A 16476-nucleotide genomic window follows, 5' to 3' on the forward strand; every position below is an offset into this window, starting at 1 on the left:
TGAATGGGTCTCGTCAGCGAATAAAATGAACAGATTTCTCATTTATGTCTTGTACCTCAGGTTACATTTTTTGACTATGCCGATGATTATTTTTCAAATCTCGACAATTTCATACCTACTCTTAACTATACTAGTTAACTATACTATAACTTAACTATTGAACTATACTAGTATATTTTGAAACCAAAATGCTTTTTTTTTGTGGAAAATATTGACGTTAAAGAAGAAATAAACAATAATGAATGAGAATCAATTACGGGGGCGGACCGAGGAGGTTGCTCTTAAGTCAATTCTGATTTGTGCCTGACTCAAGTGCAAATTTTTTTTTCCGAAAAGGGGGGGGAGCACATATTTATCGACCCTCTAAATTTCTACGAGGGTTCCACACACAAGTAAATAGGCAGATAGCTTAAGATAATAAAATAAATCGAGAAATATAAATACCTTTCTGTGGACTTAAAATAAGAAAATAACTTTGCCTTACTAAAAACGAAAAGCGCAGAGCTCACCACCATTCGTTATAAATTTCCGTCACCGCCGAAACTTTCAAAAGTGATGGTCATTATTTCCTTTTTTTTTTTTTTTTTTTTTTTTTTTTTTTTTTTTTTTTTGTTCTGACGAAATAGAATTATTTTCTCCTCTCGAAACAACTTAAAAGAATGTAATTTTATAAAATGTAACGTTATTTTAATGTTTCTTTTTGTAATGCTTGATTTTTTTTCAAAAAGTGAGTAAGCAGTGTTTTCCTTACCAATCAGAGATTTGACCAAAAAGGATTGTGGACACAAGAAATCCAGCCATGTAGGAAGACTTTACCATAGAGATTAACCACTCACGATCACACACAAGATCCCACTGGAATGAATAACTTTTTAGTATATACAAGAACGGAGTGGAATGATAACACATAGCCAATCACAGAAGACTTCTGGTTAGTAACGCACAAAACAGCCAATCAAAAATTGAGAACGCATGTGCGTGTAAAGGTAATAATTTTTAATAATGCTGTCAGCAGAAATGTTACATCTAAACTTACCAGCTAAATCTTGTTGCGATTTTTATTTTGTATTGAATGTGTGAAATATATTGAACAGAGTTTACTTTAAAATACTTATATCTTTTATCAAAAATGGATCGCCGTAAATATCTTAGGAGATATCAACAGCGACATAGGGCTGAAATTTAGCAGTACAAAATTACCGGGAAAATAATCGCAGTACTATCAATATGGGACAGCGAAATGCGCGGCGAAGAAACGTTGAAGAGTCAAGACGTTTAAATGAAAACGAATAATATGGAAAAGAAATTGATAAAAAATGTTGTATATAAAGAGGTTCTGCAAATAATTTTTATTTTTATCATTGTTTTTTCTTACTTTTAATTGTTTTTTACTTACTTTCAAAAAATCATGCAGCCAGAAATATTAATTGGGTATACTATAGCCTACGTCACAGGTTGTGTTATTCCTACTAAATTTAACCCATGAACGGCATTTTCTGCGAGCCTAACTTCAAGCCACAAATAAACAAACGAAGTGTTTGATCGTTTAAATAGCTGCTCGCCAGATTTTATTGCATTATAAAGAAAAGTAATTGATATTCGATTTTTGATTAATAATTGATTTATGTGGATAGTGGCATTTATGTGGATTGTGGCATAGAATTTAGCATTGTGTCATGTTAAATGTTATTCCTACTAAGTGGAAGTAGTTGTGTTTTTTTTATATTATACCCAATTAACAGTTGTTTGAGATATTTCTTAAATAATGCATAAAAGGGCAAATCATTGGTACACAAAATGATGTGAAAAGAAAAATCAATGAAAAATGTACATAGCTAGGTTTTGTGAATATTCAGAGATCCATTGTAAATATTTTTTAATTTTATTGTTTTCACCTTATTTTTTTATAACAATTCAGACAAAAATGTTTATTGATCATTGATAACATAATTATTTCGTTTTACACTTGTTTTTTTTATTAGTATTCAATATGACAAAAAAATTAAATTGCTTAATTTAATTTGTCGTATTTCAGTTACATATGTTTTTATTATATAATTTGCTTTTTGTCTGATTGAAACTAAAATATTTTGTCAGTTGACAATATTGTAGTTAATTGGGCAATTACTTGCAATGGGTTTTGCTTTTGAAATATTACTCAGTATCAACTTATAAATATTACATGTTTTAATTTGTTTGCCATATTTTAAGGATTTTTTTCATTAGGTTTTAATTGTTTTCAGTTTAAAATTTAAATTACTGGGGGGGAGGGGGGAGATAAAGCACCATATAGGGAGAGTCCGGCATGCTATAAGATCAACAATGATTTGAGTTAGTAGGAGTAAAAATGTACTGGAGGGTGCCCTTTGGCGAAATTGGGGATTTATGTTTGGCGCCATTCCTGTTTGCGCGGAACATAGTGGTAACAGGAATGGCCGACAAAATATAATGATATTTCAATAAAACATTGGAAAATTTCAACAAAACATCGGCCCAAACTTTATAAAATTGCAATGAACCCGATATGAGCAAAATTAATAAACTCAAGAAAATGCATTTTGAATCGAAACAAAAATTAATGGAGTAACTAAGTAATGGAGTAATGGAGTAATTAATGGAGTAATGAAGTAACTAATGGAGTAAGCACAGAAAGAAAAGGAAAAAAAAACAACTCACTTCTTCTTTAAGCTTGAATATCCTCAGATTTAGGTGCACCGAATTCTCTAATAGCAGCTAAATACTGTCTAAATTTATCATGAATAGAATCTGTGTACCTCCATTGCCACATAAATTCGAATCGAATACGAAATGCGAATCGAAAATTGCGTCTGTGGTACCGGACTGGCGTTGACATTTTTTTCTAAAGTCCCTTTTTATGACTGCCCACATACTTTTGATCTTTATTGACCAGAAGAAAAAGTAACCTTGCCCAGGGACTGACCGATCAAGACAAATTCAGGCCCAAGGTACACAAAATTTTCTGGGCCCCTACCAAAATATTTTGAAATTAAATTACAGTCCGAACAATAAAAAAAATCTATTGAACTGCATGATTCAAGAGAAACATTCTAAAAAATTTTGAAAGCAGACAGTTGAATATAATTTTTCTAAGATAAAGTTTTTGCAACTAAATATTAAAGCAAAATATAAAACAACAAAACAATGTTGTATGAAAATAAAATTAGTTTGATGACCAGAAAGAGTTGAAGTCAGTGATTTTTGTTAAATGTCACTGATTAGCTGAATTATTTAAAAGATTGTAGCTTTCCATCTACAGCTTTACATATTTGTTAAAAATAAGCTTTTAGTTCTTGTTGACACTAATCATTTATAAGAGACATTGCGAATATGCATTCTCGTTGCATTTGCCTAAGCCGTTGGAGTAAAAATTGCACCCATTAAAATTCAGCTATACTTTTGAATTTGATTAGTGCAATGTTTACACGAGTTTGGTTTATAACAATATAAAGAAAATTTGAAATAAAAAAATGCTTTTTTGAGAAAAACTGTTTATTTCAGTATTTAAAAAAAAAAGTAATATTGTGAACTTTTTACTAATCAGGCCCTGACCTTGCCAGCCGGTATCCAACTTAGAACTAACGGACCTCTGAAATCACATATACCGTTGAACATTTAAAAATAACGCTAGAATCTAAACCAATCAGAATCACGATTGGGTTTCAACATCGTCCAGCTTGGTGATCAACCGCGATTAGAACTTGGCGAGAATCAAGGGGCACCCTCAAATGCAGTCAACCCGAGCTAGGCTCTGCCCCGAGTGCTTCGAATACGGAGATTAATCTCCGGCTAATGCCCTATAGTAATTTGTTAAATAATATTGCTTCCTCACTTTATATAAGTTTATATTATTGTTTGTATTAAAATTGGTTTATATAAGCTTATAATGCTGATAACAAGGATCTCTGACATATTACAATCCTATCATATTCTCTCTATGTGATGTCGGTGCAGAAAATCTGCCAGCTAATCTCCAGGAAAACGATTTTAATTTTGTTCGCAAAGCCAACAAAAATGTAATTGCCGGGGGTTGGCGAGCGGCAGCGAGCAGGGAGCGGAGCCCTCTAGTATATATATATATATATATATATATATATATATATATATATATATATATATATATATATATATATATATATATATATATATACCGAAGAGTCATTACATAATGGCCACCCTGCTAATAACATGTAGGACCACTTTTAACCTTCAAAACTGCTAGCACCCGCGGTGGCATTGATTCCACAAGGTGCTGATAGGTAGTCTGAGGTATCTGGTACCAAGCGCTCACCAACTGGTGGTGCAATTCCCTCACACTGCGAGGGGGTAGCGTGGCAGCACGAATTTGGTTTCCCAAGTAGGACCACAAATGCTACATTGGATTAAGGTCAGGTGAATTTGGGGGCCAAGACACGACTTGAAAGTCACTGGAATGTTCCTCGAGGATTCGACTCTTATGACATTATCCTGTTGGTAAACACCATCCCCCGCAGGAAAAACTGTTGCCATGAATGGGTGAACCTGGTCTGCAATTATGTTCAAGTAGCTTACAGACGTCAGGGATTGTTCTATGAGGATTATGGGTCCTAATGTGCCCCATGAAAACACTGTTACTGGGCGAGAAACCATGAAAACCTGGGAGAGCCCATTGTTATAGATGGAGGGTGGTCATAATGTAATTGCTCTTCGGTGCATGCATATATATATATATATATATATAAGAGAGAGGGGGGAGGGGGTAAGTATCTTAGGCAGGGCTGGATTACCCATTTGGCCAGATTAGACGATGGCCTGGAGCCCCTTTAAAATGGATTTTTTGAAAATAAATTTAAAAAAATTAAGAAAAACAATGATTTTTCTAATTTTTCAAAATGTTATGATTATTTTTAGTTCTAATTCAATAAAAAAAAGTAAAATTTAATTTATTATTATTTATTTTAATTTTAAATATGCTTTCTTAAATGAAAAGAAGTATAAATACTTTTATATTTGAATAAATCAAAAATACACGAGAAAAACATTTAATCCCAAAAATGTGAATGGTCCCCGCGTAAGCTTAATCCGGCCCCTGATCTTTTAGGGGGCAAGAGCTTATGAGCATTCCCCTGCAACAAGGCACACACCTCCAATCGAAATAAAACAAGGGGGTAAATAATAGCTGGGGGAGTTGATCAAAAAGAGATAAAAAAGAAAACTAGAATTTTGGGGGGATAGTCTAGCTGGTATAATAAATATTATATAATGTATGGTCAGTTCCTTCAATCACTCCATCCAATTATCATTTTATTTTATTAAATCTTAATTTATTGAAGAAACAAAAAGGGAGGTTTCAAAATTAAAGGGGATGTGATAACAAGAATACATAGCATTAATGTAATAAAAGTTTAACAAAATGATCCGAATAAGGGTAATAGAAAATAGTAAGGGGATAATGTATACGAAAAATCAATGTAGCAATGACATTCAAGAAACGTAATAATAAAATTGAAGAGTAAAAATTTAATAAAAAAGGTGAAATTTATGAAGAATAAAATAAGAAAAAGTATAGTAATACAAAAATAATAAAAATGAAAAGAATTAAAATGAAATTATAAAATAGTAAAGTAATATAGTATAATGTATAATAATTGGTAAAGACAATACAAAAAAGATACCAGTAATGAGGTAAAAATAAAAATAACAAAGTTTGGTTAAATGGGTGTTTGTAGCTGTGTGAAAGATAGTGTTTACATTCTGATGAGGTAAAATAAGTAGTGAAAGAATTTTATAAATTTATAACAGAGGATGAAATAGATTGGGGCTGTGATAAGTATAAAGGAAAATAAATAAAAAATTAACAAAAAATATTATTTATCATGATAATAACGAGCAGGTAGGAAGTGTAAAAGTAATAATAACACTATGTAAGAGAAAGAGTATGGGGTAATAGTGTCAATGTTCGTCAATAGGTGGCACCACTGAGGTAAACTCACGAAGAACGAAAAATAGGAATTTGTTAATAAAAAGTTAAAGATATATTTATAATTTGGGAAATGACTGTGAAATAATCAACAGATAGTTTATCAAATTTAGAATAAGCGAGTTAGTAAATTAAGAGGTATAGTGTGGAAAGATGATTACGGAAAATAAAAGTTTCTGAAGATTAACATTTGGGAGTAGAATGGCAAATGGCCGCATTATCGAGCTCATTTGTATGTATCTTAGTACTGCCATTCTCCTAATTTGTGCTATTTGTTCTTCAACTTGACAAAGACTTATAAACCGTTTCGTGCATTGAGGTCACAAACCTGCTTGCTTATGTACAGGGGTTGGACAAAGTAATGAAAACATTTTCTATAATAAAATCGAAGAATTATTTTATATAATATAATTAAAGAACTATTTCATAGAAATGTTTATACCATGATATTTCTCATACTTATCTATAAAAATTAAAGCTTTTAGAGGTTTGAGGGACTGACAACAAATGACAAACAGAAAATGGATGTTTTTGAACACTCAATGCCAAAAAATGTAGCAATAGGTTTGAAACTTGTGACATTTTTGTTAATATGTGAACACAAAATTTTGTAAGCCTAACTTTAAGGAAATATGGACATTATTATAAAAAAACTATTTCTGTCCTACTTCTTTTTGTTATAACTTTAAAAATATTCAAATGAAGCAACATTTTTAGAGTCATTTCAAATTAATAACAATATTTTGCTTTAAAATTTAAAAAAAAAAAAAAAAAAGAAAGAAATCGTTGAAAACAGTGCAATATATAAATAATTAAAAGTAGTTCTATTATACCGCGCATGAGCGGAAGAAAATGTTAAGCTTTTTTTTTTTCATAATTTTGTACTGTAAAACTAATGAAAAACTAATGAAAACAGCCCGGTTTGATTATCTTAAGAATTTAAAAAGTTCTTAGCCATTTTCTAAGTTGTTTTTGTACTTTTAAAAGAAAAAATAGTATGTTTCATCAGAAGACAAAAATAAATAGCAAATGATAATACCCTACATACACAAAAATGGGATTGAAAAAACCTTATGTGAACAACACTCCGATCGACTGTAAACTGTTGACTTGTGACATTATCCACGCACTATTGCTTCTCAGTCTCGACCACACATTCACTCTACTGCTAAAGGCAACACAGGAGCAACAACGACTTAATTCAGCTCTCAGTCCTCCAAAGTACGGTGATCTTAATACAGCCCTCCAGACTTCTCGCAAAACAGCAATAAATCAACTAGTGGTATCCGTTCATCGAATTCTATCACAGATAAAATTCTGGGGGGGGACTACTGTAGTATGTCTACCACTACAAAAATACATCGGTGATACATACAAGTTACAGGTGGTACTCGAACCTAGGTGGTTACAACTTTGGTAACAACTAGTTACAACTTTGGTACTCGAACCTAGTATGCTGTCTACACCACACTCCTCTTCTTCCGAAGTGCTTCTCACAGAAAAACATTAAAATAAGATCTTGTAATTCACAATTAATCTTTTACGTACTATGCGGGTAAATTCGAAGTAAAAAACTTGGTCATTTAAATTTAGTTCATAACCACTGGGTCTTGTACAAAATGGTTGGAATGCGTAAAGAAGTCTCCTCAAACAACATATATTACTTTGAAACAATTATATTAAGTAGCTGGAATTTTTGTAACAGTATTAATCACGTAGCAGTTATACTATTGAACGAGCACTTTAAGAAGACGCCATAACGCTCTTTCATTACTAATTAAAATTTAAAATGTAGAAAAAGTGAGTTCAAACACTGAAAAGAACATTTTAAAATACACACATGGAAATAAATGATGAGATGATAACTTTGTATTACGCAACGTTCTCATAATTTGTTTGCATTTTAATATTTTGAAGTAATTTTTTCAGCTATTTAAACTTCATTTCAAACTCTAAGTTTGCGAACTTTTTCTTTCTTTTAAAGTAGTCATGAAGGAGAAAGAAAATTTTCTTCCACGCTATGGCGTCCCCTTTCTTTTCCACTCTCCACACTTTTCCTCTCTGCATTAATATGGTTTCGACAAATCTTGCCATTTCCTCATACAGTTATATTGCGATTTGGCTCGGAAACAAGATTTGCCAGAACGGAAGGGGGGAAAAGTGTGAAAAATCGAGGTGTAAATAATGTAAAAAGAGTTACCTTACTGACAATGGTTTCAGGATAGAAAGAGGTGTCATATTCCCATTGTGTGCAAGGCAGGGAAGAGTTCCCAAAGAAACAACGATCGGTGGAATTGACACAGTGGAAACCAACATTTGGGGCCAGAAAACTAATGGAGAAGTTTTGCCACATGCCCACAATATTTATGCAAAATATGATGCAAAATATCCATGTCTGCCATCTCCCAAAACTTCCCATCAACTCTTCCAACTTCTTCACCATTCCTCCTCTTCACCCTGAAAGTAACAAAATTTATTTCAATGCAGCCAAACCCCGATAGAGCGAAGGGTTCGCTATAACCGGGAGTTCACTCTATCCATACAGTTTCAACTAATGGTTCAGAATTCCTCCCTTTTTTATTAAACATTATTGAAATCCATAAACATAAATACAATGATGACTACGAAACACAATATGTAGTCACAAAAAATGTGTTAAATTTTATTTTTTATTATTGAAGAATTTAGGGATTTGAAACTGAGATAGAAGAAGTACACTATATACTCTGGGAGTACACTATAAACAGTGTTCACTATAGCGGGGTTGACTGTAATAAGCTGTCATGAAGGGAAATGAATAGGTACGATAGATACGTGTGGGGGTATACTGTAAAACAATTTCGTAAATCTTCAACAAGTATTTGGTGCAAAGTTATGTTATTCTCCTCTAGTTTAGCCTAGTTAGTTAGAAAGATCATTTTATTTTAGTGACACCACAAATTGTGAAGAATGAGACTTGCAACTGACTGCACTGAACTTTGACGGTGAGCATAAATATTTGCTACATACCCGAGTTAAATCAGGATAATCAGGATAATCAGGGTTAAAACTCGCATCTAAATACCGTCGCATATAACGGTGAACACAAAAAATGCTTGTAAAATTCGGTCCAGACCCGCACTAAATTCGAATTCAAAGCTAGTAGAAAAAAAGAAAGAAAAAAAACACAGAGTTCAACTTATACGAATTGTTTTGTTTTACTTGCTTTGTTTTATTTTATCCAAGAGTTTTGTAATTTACACTATTTCTTTTCCGTATATAGCTTTTCGATTGTTTAAACAGCTAAATTAAATAAAATACTGTTTCGAAGAAAAAAAAAAGGGATAAAAAGGAACCTGACAAAGGAATGTAACGCGTGCGACCATGAAATGCTTCTCAACTATTTATAAATAACGTTAAATATATACTTATACAGTAATTATAGATACTTTTGATAACTTTAAACTCTCGAAAGTGTTCGATTTTTTTAAATTTAGTTTTTAATCATTTTAGATACTATTCCATGATTCCAAAGTTATTTCCTTCGTTAAGTTCGACTCATTCCAAAATAGGGTGCCAAACAAAACAATTACTTTTGCTCGTTAAATCTCGAATTTCGTTAAATACGGGTGCGTGATAAGTGGGCTCTACTGTATACGGGGGTTTGAGGGACATTCACCTCTTCTCTGCCGGCCTCGCATCTCATACGTACGGTGTTTTTGTGCCCGCATGTCGCCATCCTTGAAATGGTATTATGACGCTACTCACACGTCTCTTTAAATTCCGCCAGAATTTTTGAATTTCTGCATATTGCTCTACTGAATAGTGACTCACTTTCTTCACAATTTTCACATTGAGATTTCCCACCTTGAATTGAAATCAAAATCATTTTGCGCTTTCTATAATTTCACTTTCATTCTGTTACCGTTGCATGTCAATTGCATTTCTAATAATTATTTTATACAGTTATGTATAATTAGTTTTAAAAATTATGAAAGTTATTAATTAATTAATTACTATTATTACTAATTTCATGCAGATCTTATGCGCCTTATAGAAATAGAGTTAATAAATGTTATCACAGTGATTACATTTTAAGATAAAAACTTGAGTGCATTGCAGAGATGAGTGGACGGGGCATCACATATATTTGACCACCAATAGGTCAAGCAAAAGTCTGATTGCTGAAAAAAATATTTCACATTTGTGAATTTAGGATAGAACAACACATATCTATTTTCAACAATAAAAAAATGCTTCTTTTGGGGGTTCGGAAATTCAAAAAAAAAAAAAAAAAATCCGACAAAGAAGGGGTTTAATATATATACAGTCAAACCCCGCTATAGTGAACCTTCAAGGGATCGAAATTTCGGTTCACTATAACCGGGAGTTCACTATATCCGTTACGCAGACGATTTCACTAATGGTTCCCAAACTCCTCCCTTTTATAACATTATATTCATATAAATGACTGAAAAATATTATGTAGTAGCAAAAAATGTGTTATTTTTCATCACTCTTCGTCTTGCGTACAAATAAAAATCTGTAATCTTTAGCTGATGAGCAATCCTCAACATTAGATATGAAAACACTTTCCGACTCTCAGATAATTTTTCCTGACTTTCTGTTATTCCGCTTTTTAAACCTGTCTAACCTGCTGTTCGAGCACATACAAGTAGTTTCTATAGATGGTTTTAAAAATCGGTATGTGTATATTTTGAAGTAGAAATTTCAAAATTATTACGAAGAAAATGGGGGGGGGGGAATCAGTCGAAGACAGAAAAAAGTTCATTATATCCAACTTCCTCACTTTTTTGGTTCACTATATCCACTAAAAATAACATTATACGTGTCACGGCATTAGGCACGGGACCGAGCATTTCGTTCACTATATCCGGGAGTTCACTATAAGCCGTGTTCACTATAGCGGGGTTTGACTGTATATATATATATATATATATATATATATATATAATCGACTCATCAGTAAAAAATATAGTCTGAAGAAGAAAAGACAACAATTCACATTAAATTCAACTTATCTTTTGAAGAAAAAAAAATGCTTAAAAAAGAATATTTACGAAGTATGTTTTGAGGCATTTACAAGACCTAATGTTTCATATCACTATAATGATCTCGATTTAAAAACCCTGTTTCAAACACCCACCAAATATTCTTAAAGGGGAGCAATTAATAAGCTTTCAAGATTTTGAATTTCGAAAAGGTTGTCTTATCTTGTCAGAGCACAGACATTTGTTCATTTCACCCAAAGTTTTTTTTTCAGGTAAGTTAAAAAATATAGATGTTATATTGATTTAAAGGGGAAAAAATACTGATTTAATAAGCTTTTTCAGAAATTTAATTGTTCTTACAATTTTAACTAAAGTAAAACAACTTGATTAAAAATTACTGCAAATGTGCTGCATATAAGACAAGAATAAATAATATTTTTAATTAAGACACACACATATGTATACATGTACATACATATATGTATGAAGAATGCTATAAATACAATACTATTAAAACAATAAAAGTATGAGCGATACTTAATTTCCTACACTTAGCACACCATCCGCTGAAGGTTTTAACATACGATGGGTATTATGAAATGATAAAATTTTTAACAAAATTGAAATAATCACAAAATTTTTTAAAAAAATTATAGAAAACTGCAAATAAAACCATTTATCATTACATGGATTAACTTAGAATAAAGCCATGCCATATGTTAAAAAAATATTTCGATAAAGGAAATGCACATATTTAGTGGTCAAAGAAACTCTTAATGAATGAGTATAAAATATAGAAAATAAATCAGTTACAGTCTCAACAAGAATCGTGAAAAATAATTTCTTTGGATTTATCGTTTCCAAACAGATTGAATTGACAACTAAAATAATATGTTTATGAGAGCTTAACTAATTATAGGATTATTTATAAAACAGATGTCTAATAAACATGGTTTAAATAGTGTTAAAGTGGGAAAATGGTCAACTTGTTCTACAGAATAAACAAAATGTTGTTGTATCAACATTCAAAATTTAACTTTAGACCCAAAACATAAATGTATAAAATAAAGTAGTAAATGGAATAATTCATTTTTTAATAATAAAAAAGGCATGTCTTTATTTATAGTAATAAAAAAAATATTTTATTGAATTTATGGTTTTGAAAATGACTGTTAAGGGAGATGCCTGAAATCTAAGTTACATGCTCGCCATTTGTTTTGTGTTAAAAAAATCTTTTTCAAACACTTTTGTGAAGAGTTAATGTTAAATGACACAAAATCAGTTGTTATATATATATATATATATATATATATATATATATATATATATATATATATATATATATATATATATATATATATATATATATATATATATATATATATATATATATATATATATATACTATATGCTTTTCCTTAATTATGGGTCCCGCAGATCGGTAAGATACGGTTCCCAACAGAACACCGAAGTCAAGCATCACTGGCTGCTATGCTAGGAAGCGGATGGGTGACCACTTTTGATCAGCCTGAGTAGGGGCCCGAGGGTGAGCGGTATCGGTCCTCGTTAACTTTACCAATGTTTTCTTTTTGTGGAGGAAACGCGAAAAAGCAACCTATTTTTTAAATTTCATTAATAAATACGAAGAAGTGAAACAAAACATAATACACACGTTTTAATCTGAAATTGTAATATTTTTTTTTTTATGAGCAAAAAACATTTAATGTATATCCCGGTCTTGGTAACGAAAAAAGTTAAATATTAGTTTTTGTATGATAGTTTTTAAAATAAGGCACAACAGAAAGTGATACTTTCTAGTGAAGTGTTAGGATATTCTAATTAAATTCAGCAGTCATCGTATATACAAGTCACGTGTGCTATCCCACAATCTAGCAGACTCCCAAACAGCAGATTGTTGTTGCTTCAGGCAGATTAAAAACGTAATAAAACGAAACGTCTCAATTAATAATAAATAAATACATGTTGACTCGGGATGATGAGGGAAGGCTACCGAAGCAGAATTGCGATGGCATGGGATGTTTCCGTCGGCGTAAGTACCTTAATTATTGCTTTCCTTAACTTGTGGTTATGGCTTTCAAATATACAGAAAACTTGCAAAGAAATGGTAGAGAAGCATCTTTATTACAAATAATGATTTAATTTAAAACCTTGCTCCAGTACAAAAGAAGAACGGTCGGTGAACGGTCGGTGTTTGCTAGAAAAGATAATATTGTTATAAAAGTGGTTTTACCTCCACCTGTGTTCTTTTTATATTCCAAGTTTCTTCAGATTTATTGTAAAATTCCGTCCGAATGATTTGAAGAGGTGAACTGACACGAAGAGGAATTTTTTCTTTGGAAATTAAAATTAGAATTAAAGGGACTCGCATTTTTACCTGTAAAATGTAGTATGCAAGAACTTGCTTGAATTGCAAAATAAATAAATCTTATGTTCACTCAAAAATTGGAAAAAATGATGGAAAAAATTAAAATATTGCTCTCATTTAATGGAACACAATATGCTGTTTTTTCTCTCCAGGGGAGTGATTGTCCCCAAAACCGGTGTGCCAATGATTTTACCTTTCTGCTTTTACAACGATTTAAAATATCATTACTTAAATTACAATACGGAACATTTTGTTTATAACCGACGTTAAACAGTTGAACCGTTTTTAGGATTTAAGACTATCAATCCATAGCCTAGTCATTTAGAACCCGAACCAGGAGACGAGGCAACTTCTGATTCATGAATTAAAGCAAATTTTCCTTTGTGGAGGACGTTTTAATGGAACTGAGCAGCATTTGCGTAACACGGAGAAGAAAAACTTAAGGAAACCTCTTACTGTTAGCCATGCGACAAGGGGACTCTTACCCATGATCCGTTTATCACAGAGAATATTTAACACTGGGGTCCATGCTCACCGGAAGTAAAATTCTTATCGACCAGCCTTCATTGGGATTTAAACTTGGATCAAATCATGGGGAGGCGAGAGCTTTCTGGGACCCGAAATACGGCATTCGAGAACATTTTGAAGCTCTTATAAAAACAGAAAAATACAGTCTTTTTTGGACTGAAAAGAGTTTTGAGGGACTTAGCGAGGGGATTATTACGGATAATTTTAGTTTCTTGTGGTCATCATATAGGGTGACCACAAATAATTTTCATGCAACCAAAAATGCAATTTTTATTTTTTAAATTCTCTACTCTTTTTCGTACGAGTGAATATTATATTTTAATGATATTGTTTACTTATTCCAATATTTATCATTGTTTTAAATTGTTATTTGGCACTTTTGTTTAATTATTTAACCATCAAACACAGCGTAAGAAAGTATTCAGTTATAATTTAACAGTCGATTTTAAATAAAATGCTAATTAACATTAATTTTATCATTGTTTTAAACTATTATTTGGCACTTTTTTAATTATTTGGCACTTCTTTAATTATTTAACCATGAAACAAAACATACGAAAGTACTCAGTTACAATTTAACAGTCGATTTGAAAAAAATACTGCTAATTAACATTAGTTTTAACATTGTTTTAAATTGTTACTTGGCACTTTTTTTAATTATTTAACCATCCAAAAAAAAACATAAGAAAGTTTTCGGTTATGACTTAACAGTCGAATTAAAAAGAAAGGGAAAAAAACCGCTAGAAATTTCGTTTGGAAAATTAACTGAACATTTATTTTGTTACTCGTGAAAGCAGAAAAACATGAACAGAAATGCGCGTTGAAAAGTGAAAGAAAACATTCAATACTTACGTAACATAAATATTGAAGAGAAAATAGCCATACAATTAATAATGACAACTGCTCACAGGCCTTATAGAGCAAGGATAAGTGATCTCTGTATAGTCATTCCACTTCAACTCTTGATTAAATGTTATCATAAACACTATCTGAAGACGTTGACATGTTTATTTTCGGATTTTATTTACAGTTCAAACCTTTATTTGCTGACAAATTTATTTTTAAAGAATTTCTTGAATAGTTCTTCAACTAACGATTTTCTGATTCATAATCAAGAATATTTCGTTTTCGGAGATTTGTCAGGAGATATAAATTTTTAATTTTTTTTTTAAAATATTTCCTGATCGATAATACAGTCAAACCCCGTTATAGCGAACTCTCGGATAGAGTGAATGAAATGTACGCTCCAGTGCCTTGCTATACATACGTATAATGTAATTTTTTGTGGATAGAGTAACGGACGGATAGACTGAACTCCCGGTTATAGTGAACTGACTCGAAAATTCACTGTAGCAGGGTTTGACTGTAGTACGATAGGAGGTACTTTATTGACGTCGCATTAGAGCTGCACAATGGACTATTGGCAACGGTCTGGGAAGCATCCTTGAGGAGGCATGCCATCTGCAGAGGGGATGGCTCCCTTGCTTTGGTAGCCCTGCGTGCAAAGTCAAGCACTTTACGGTAGAACAATTTAACGACACCATGGTCCCTGAGCAGGATGATCAAAGTGGTCACCCACCCGCTTATTGATCTGTGATGCTTGACTTCGGTGTTCTACTGGTAACCGGTTCTTTAAGATCAGTCCACTGCAGGGCGATAATAGTAAGAAGGAAAAGAAGAAATGGTAGGAGGTTCCGCCCTATGCACGACCAACTCTCAGAATTGCTTCACAATCCAAACTCGCTTCGCTTGCTCATTGGATACGCTGCCTCCGACTAACCTTGTATACTCTTTTTTTGAAGACTAAAGTTTAAAATAAAACTTTTCTCTGTATAAAATTCTAATTCATAGATTTGGTTACGCAGTGCAAAATTCAATGTTTATATTTATGTTCAAAGATTAATGTGAAACTGCAAGCAGTTTACAGATTTTTTCTTAAGCATACAATTCTAAATTTCAGCGTTCAGAAACGCGTAAAGTGTTTCGTTTTATCGTAAAATTGGTAAGTATACAAAAAAGAAAGAAAAGTGTAAGAAAAATGAATAAAAAGGTTTAAGTTGAAATAATATTTTGTTAACAATTCAAACTTCTCCGAGGTGATTCTTAACCTCTAAATATTATTAACCTCTAAAAATTAGATACTTTAAAATGATGTGAAAAACTGTATACCTTAAAATTCAAATTTTTTTAGACTATTCTTAAATAAAATAGACTGGTGTGCAAAACTTAAGCAACAAGTGCGTTTTTTGTCATAACTCTACAAGAAATCATCCGATTGACATGAAATTTGAATATGATGTAGGGGAGAGGGGGGCACATGTGAACAGGGGGCAGATGTGAACATGATATGTTTTACCAATATGATTTGAAATAAAAAATCCTGAAAAATTTTCAATTGATGGCAGTACTAGTCCTAACTTTTTGCAAAACTTTCGAGGCAATGAGACATTTTGTTGTTCTATTCTGACAATTTCTTTGTATCAGCTGGTGTTGTATATATTATAATCACTCACTTCTTCAAGTGAAAGCATAGTATAAATCCACTAATAAGCTAAAATTAACTATTGCAGACCATTATATGAACATTTAGGTAA

At 31.9% G+C, this 16476-nt stretch overlaps 1 protein-coding gene across 4 annotated transcripts in view; it reads right to left on the bottom strand.

The window, feature by feature from the left end:
• Window positions 1-16476, bottom strand: part of LOC107442432 (organic cation transporter protein) — a 56675-nt gene that overhangs the window by 27246 nt on the left and 12953 nt on the right. For 3 of the 4 annotated variants that reach the window (XM_043051029.3, XM_043051031.3, XM_071178167.2), the window contains exons 2-3: window positions 8178-8434; window positions 752-855 (exon numbers count right to left, since the gene is read on the bottom strand). In XM_043051029.3, the coding sequence (XP_042906963.1) occupies window positions 752-855; window positions 8178-8420 (347 nt within the window). In that variant the 5' untranslated portion in view covers window positions 8421-8434. Of the gene's footprint in view, window positions 1-751; window positions 856-8177; window positions 8435-14734; window positions 14871-16476 lie in introns of those variants that run through there. The other variant, XM_043051028.3, reaches the window with a different exon arrangement.

This window comes from Parasteatoda tepidariorum, chromosome 1, assembly GCF_982258835.1.
Source record: "Parasteatoda tepidariorum strain Cologne lab strain chromosome 1, Ptep-v5.0, whole genome shotgun sequence".
NCBI lineage: Eukaryota > Metazoa > Arthropoda > Arachnida > Araneae > Theridiidae > Parasteatoda > Parasteatoda tepidariorum.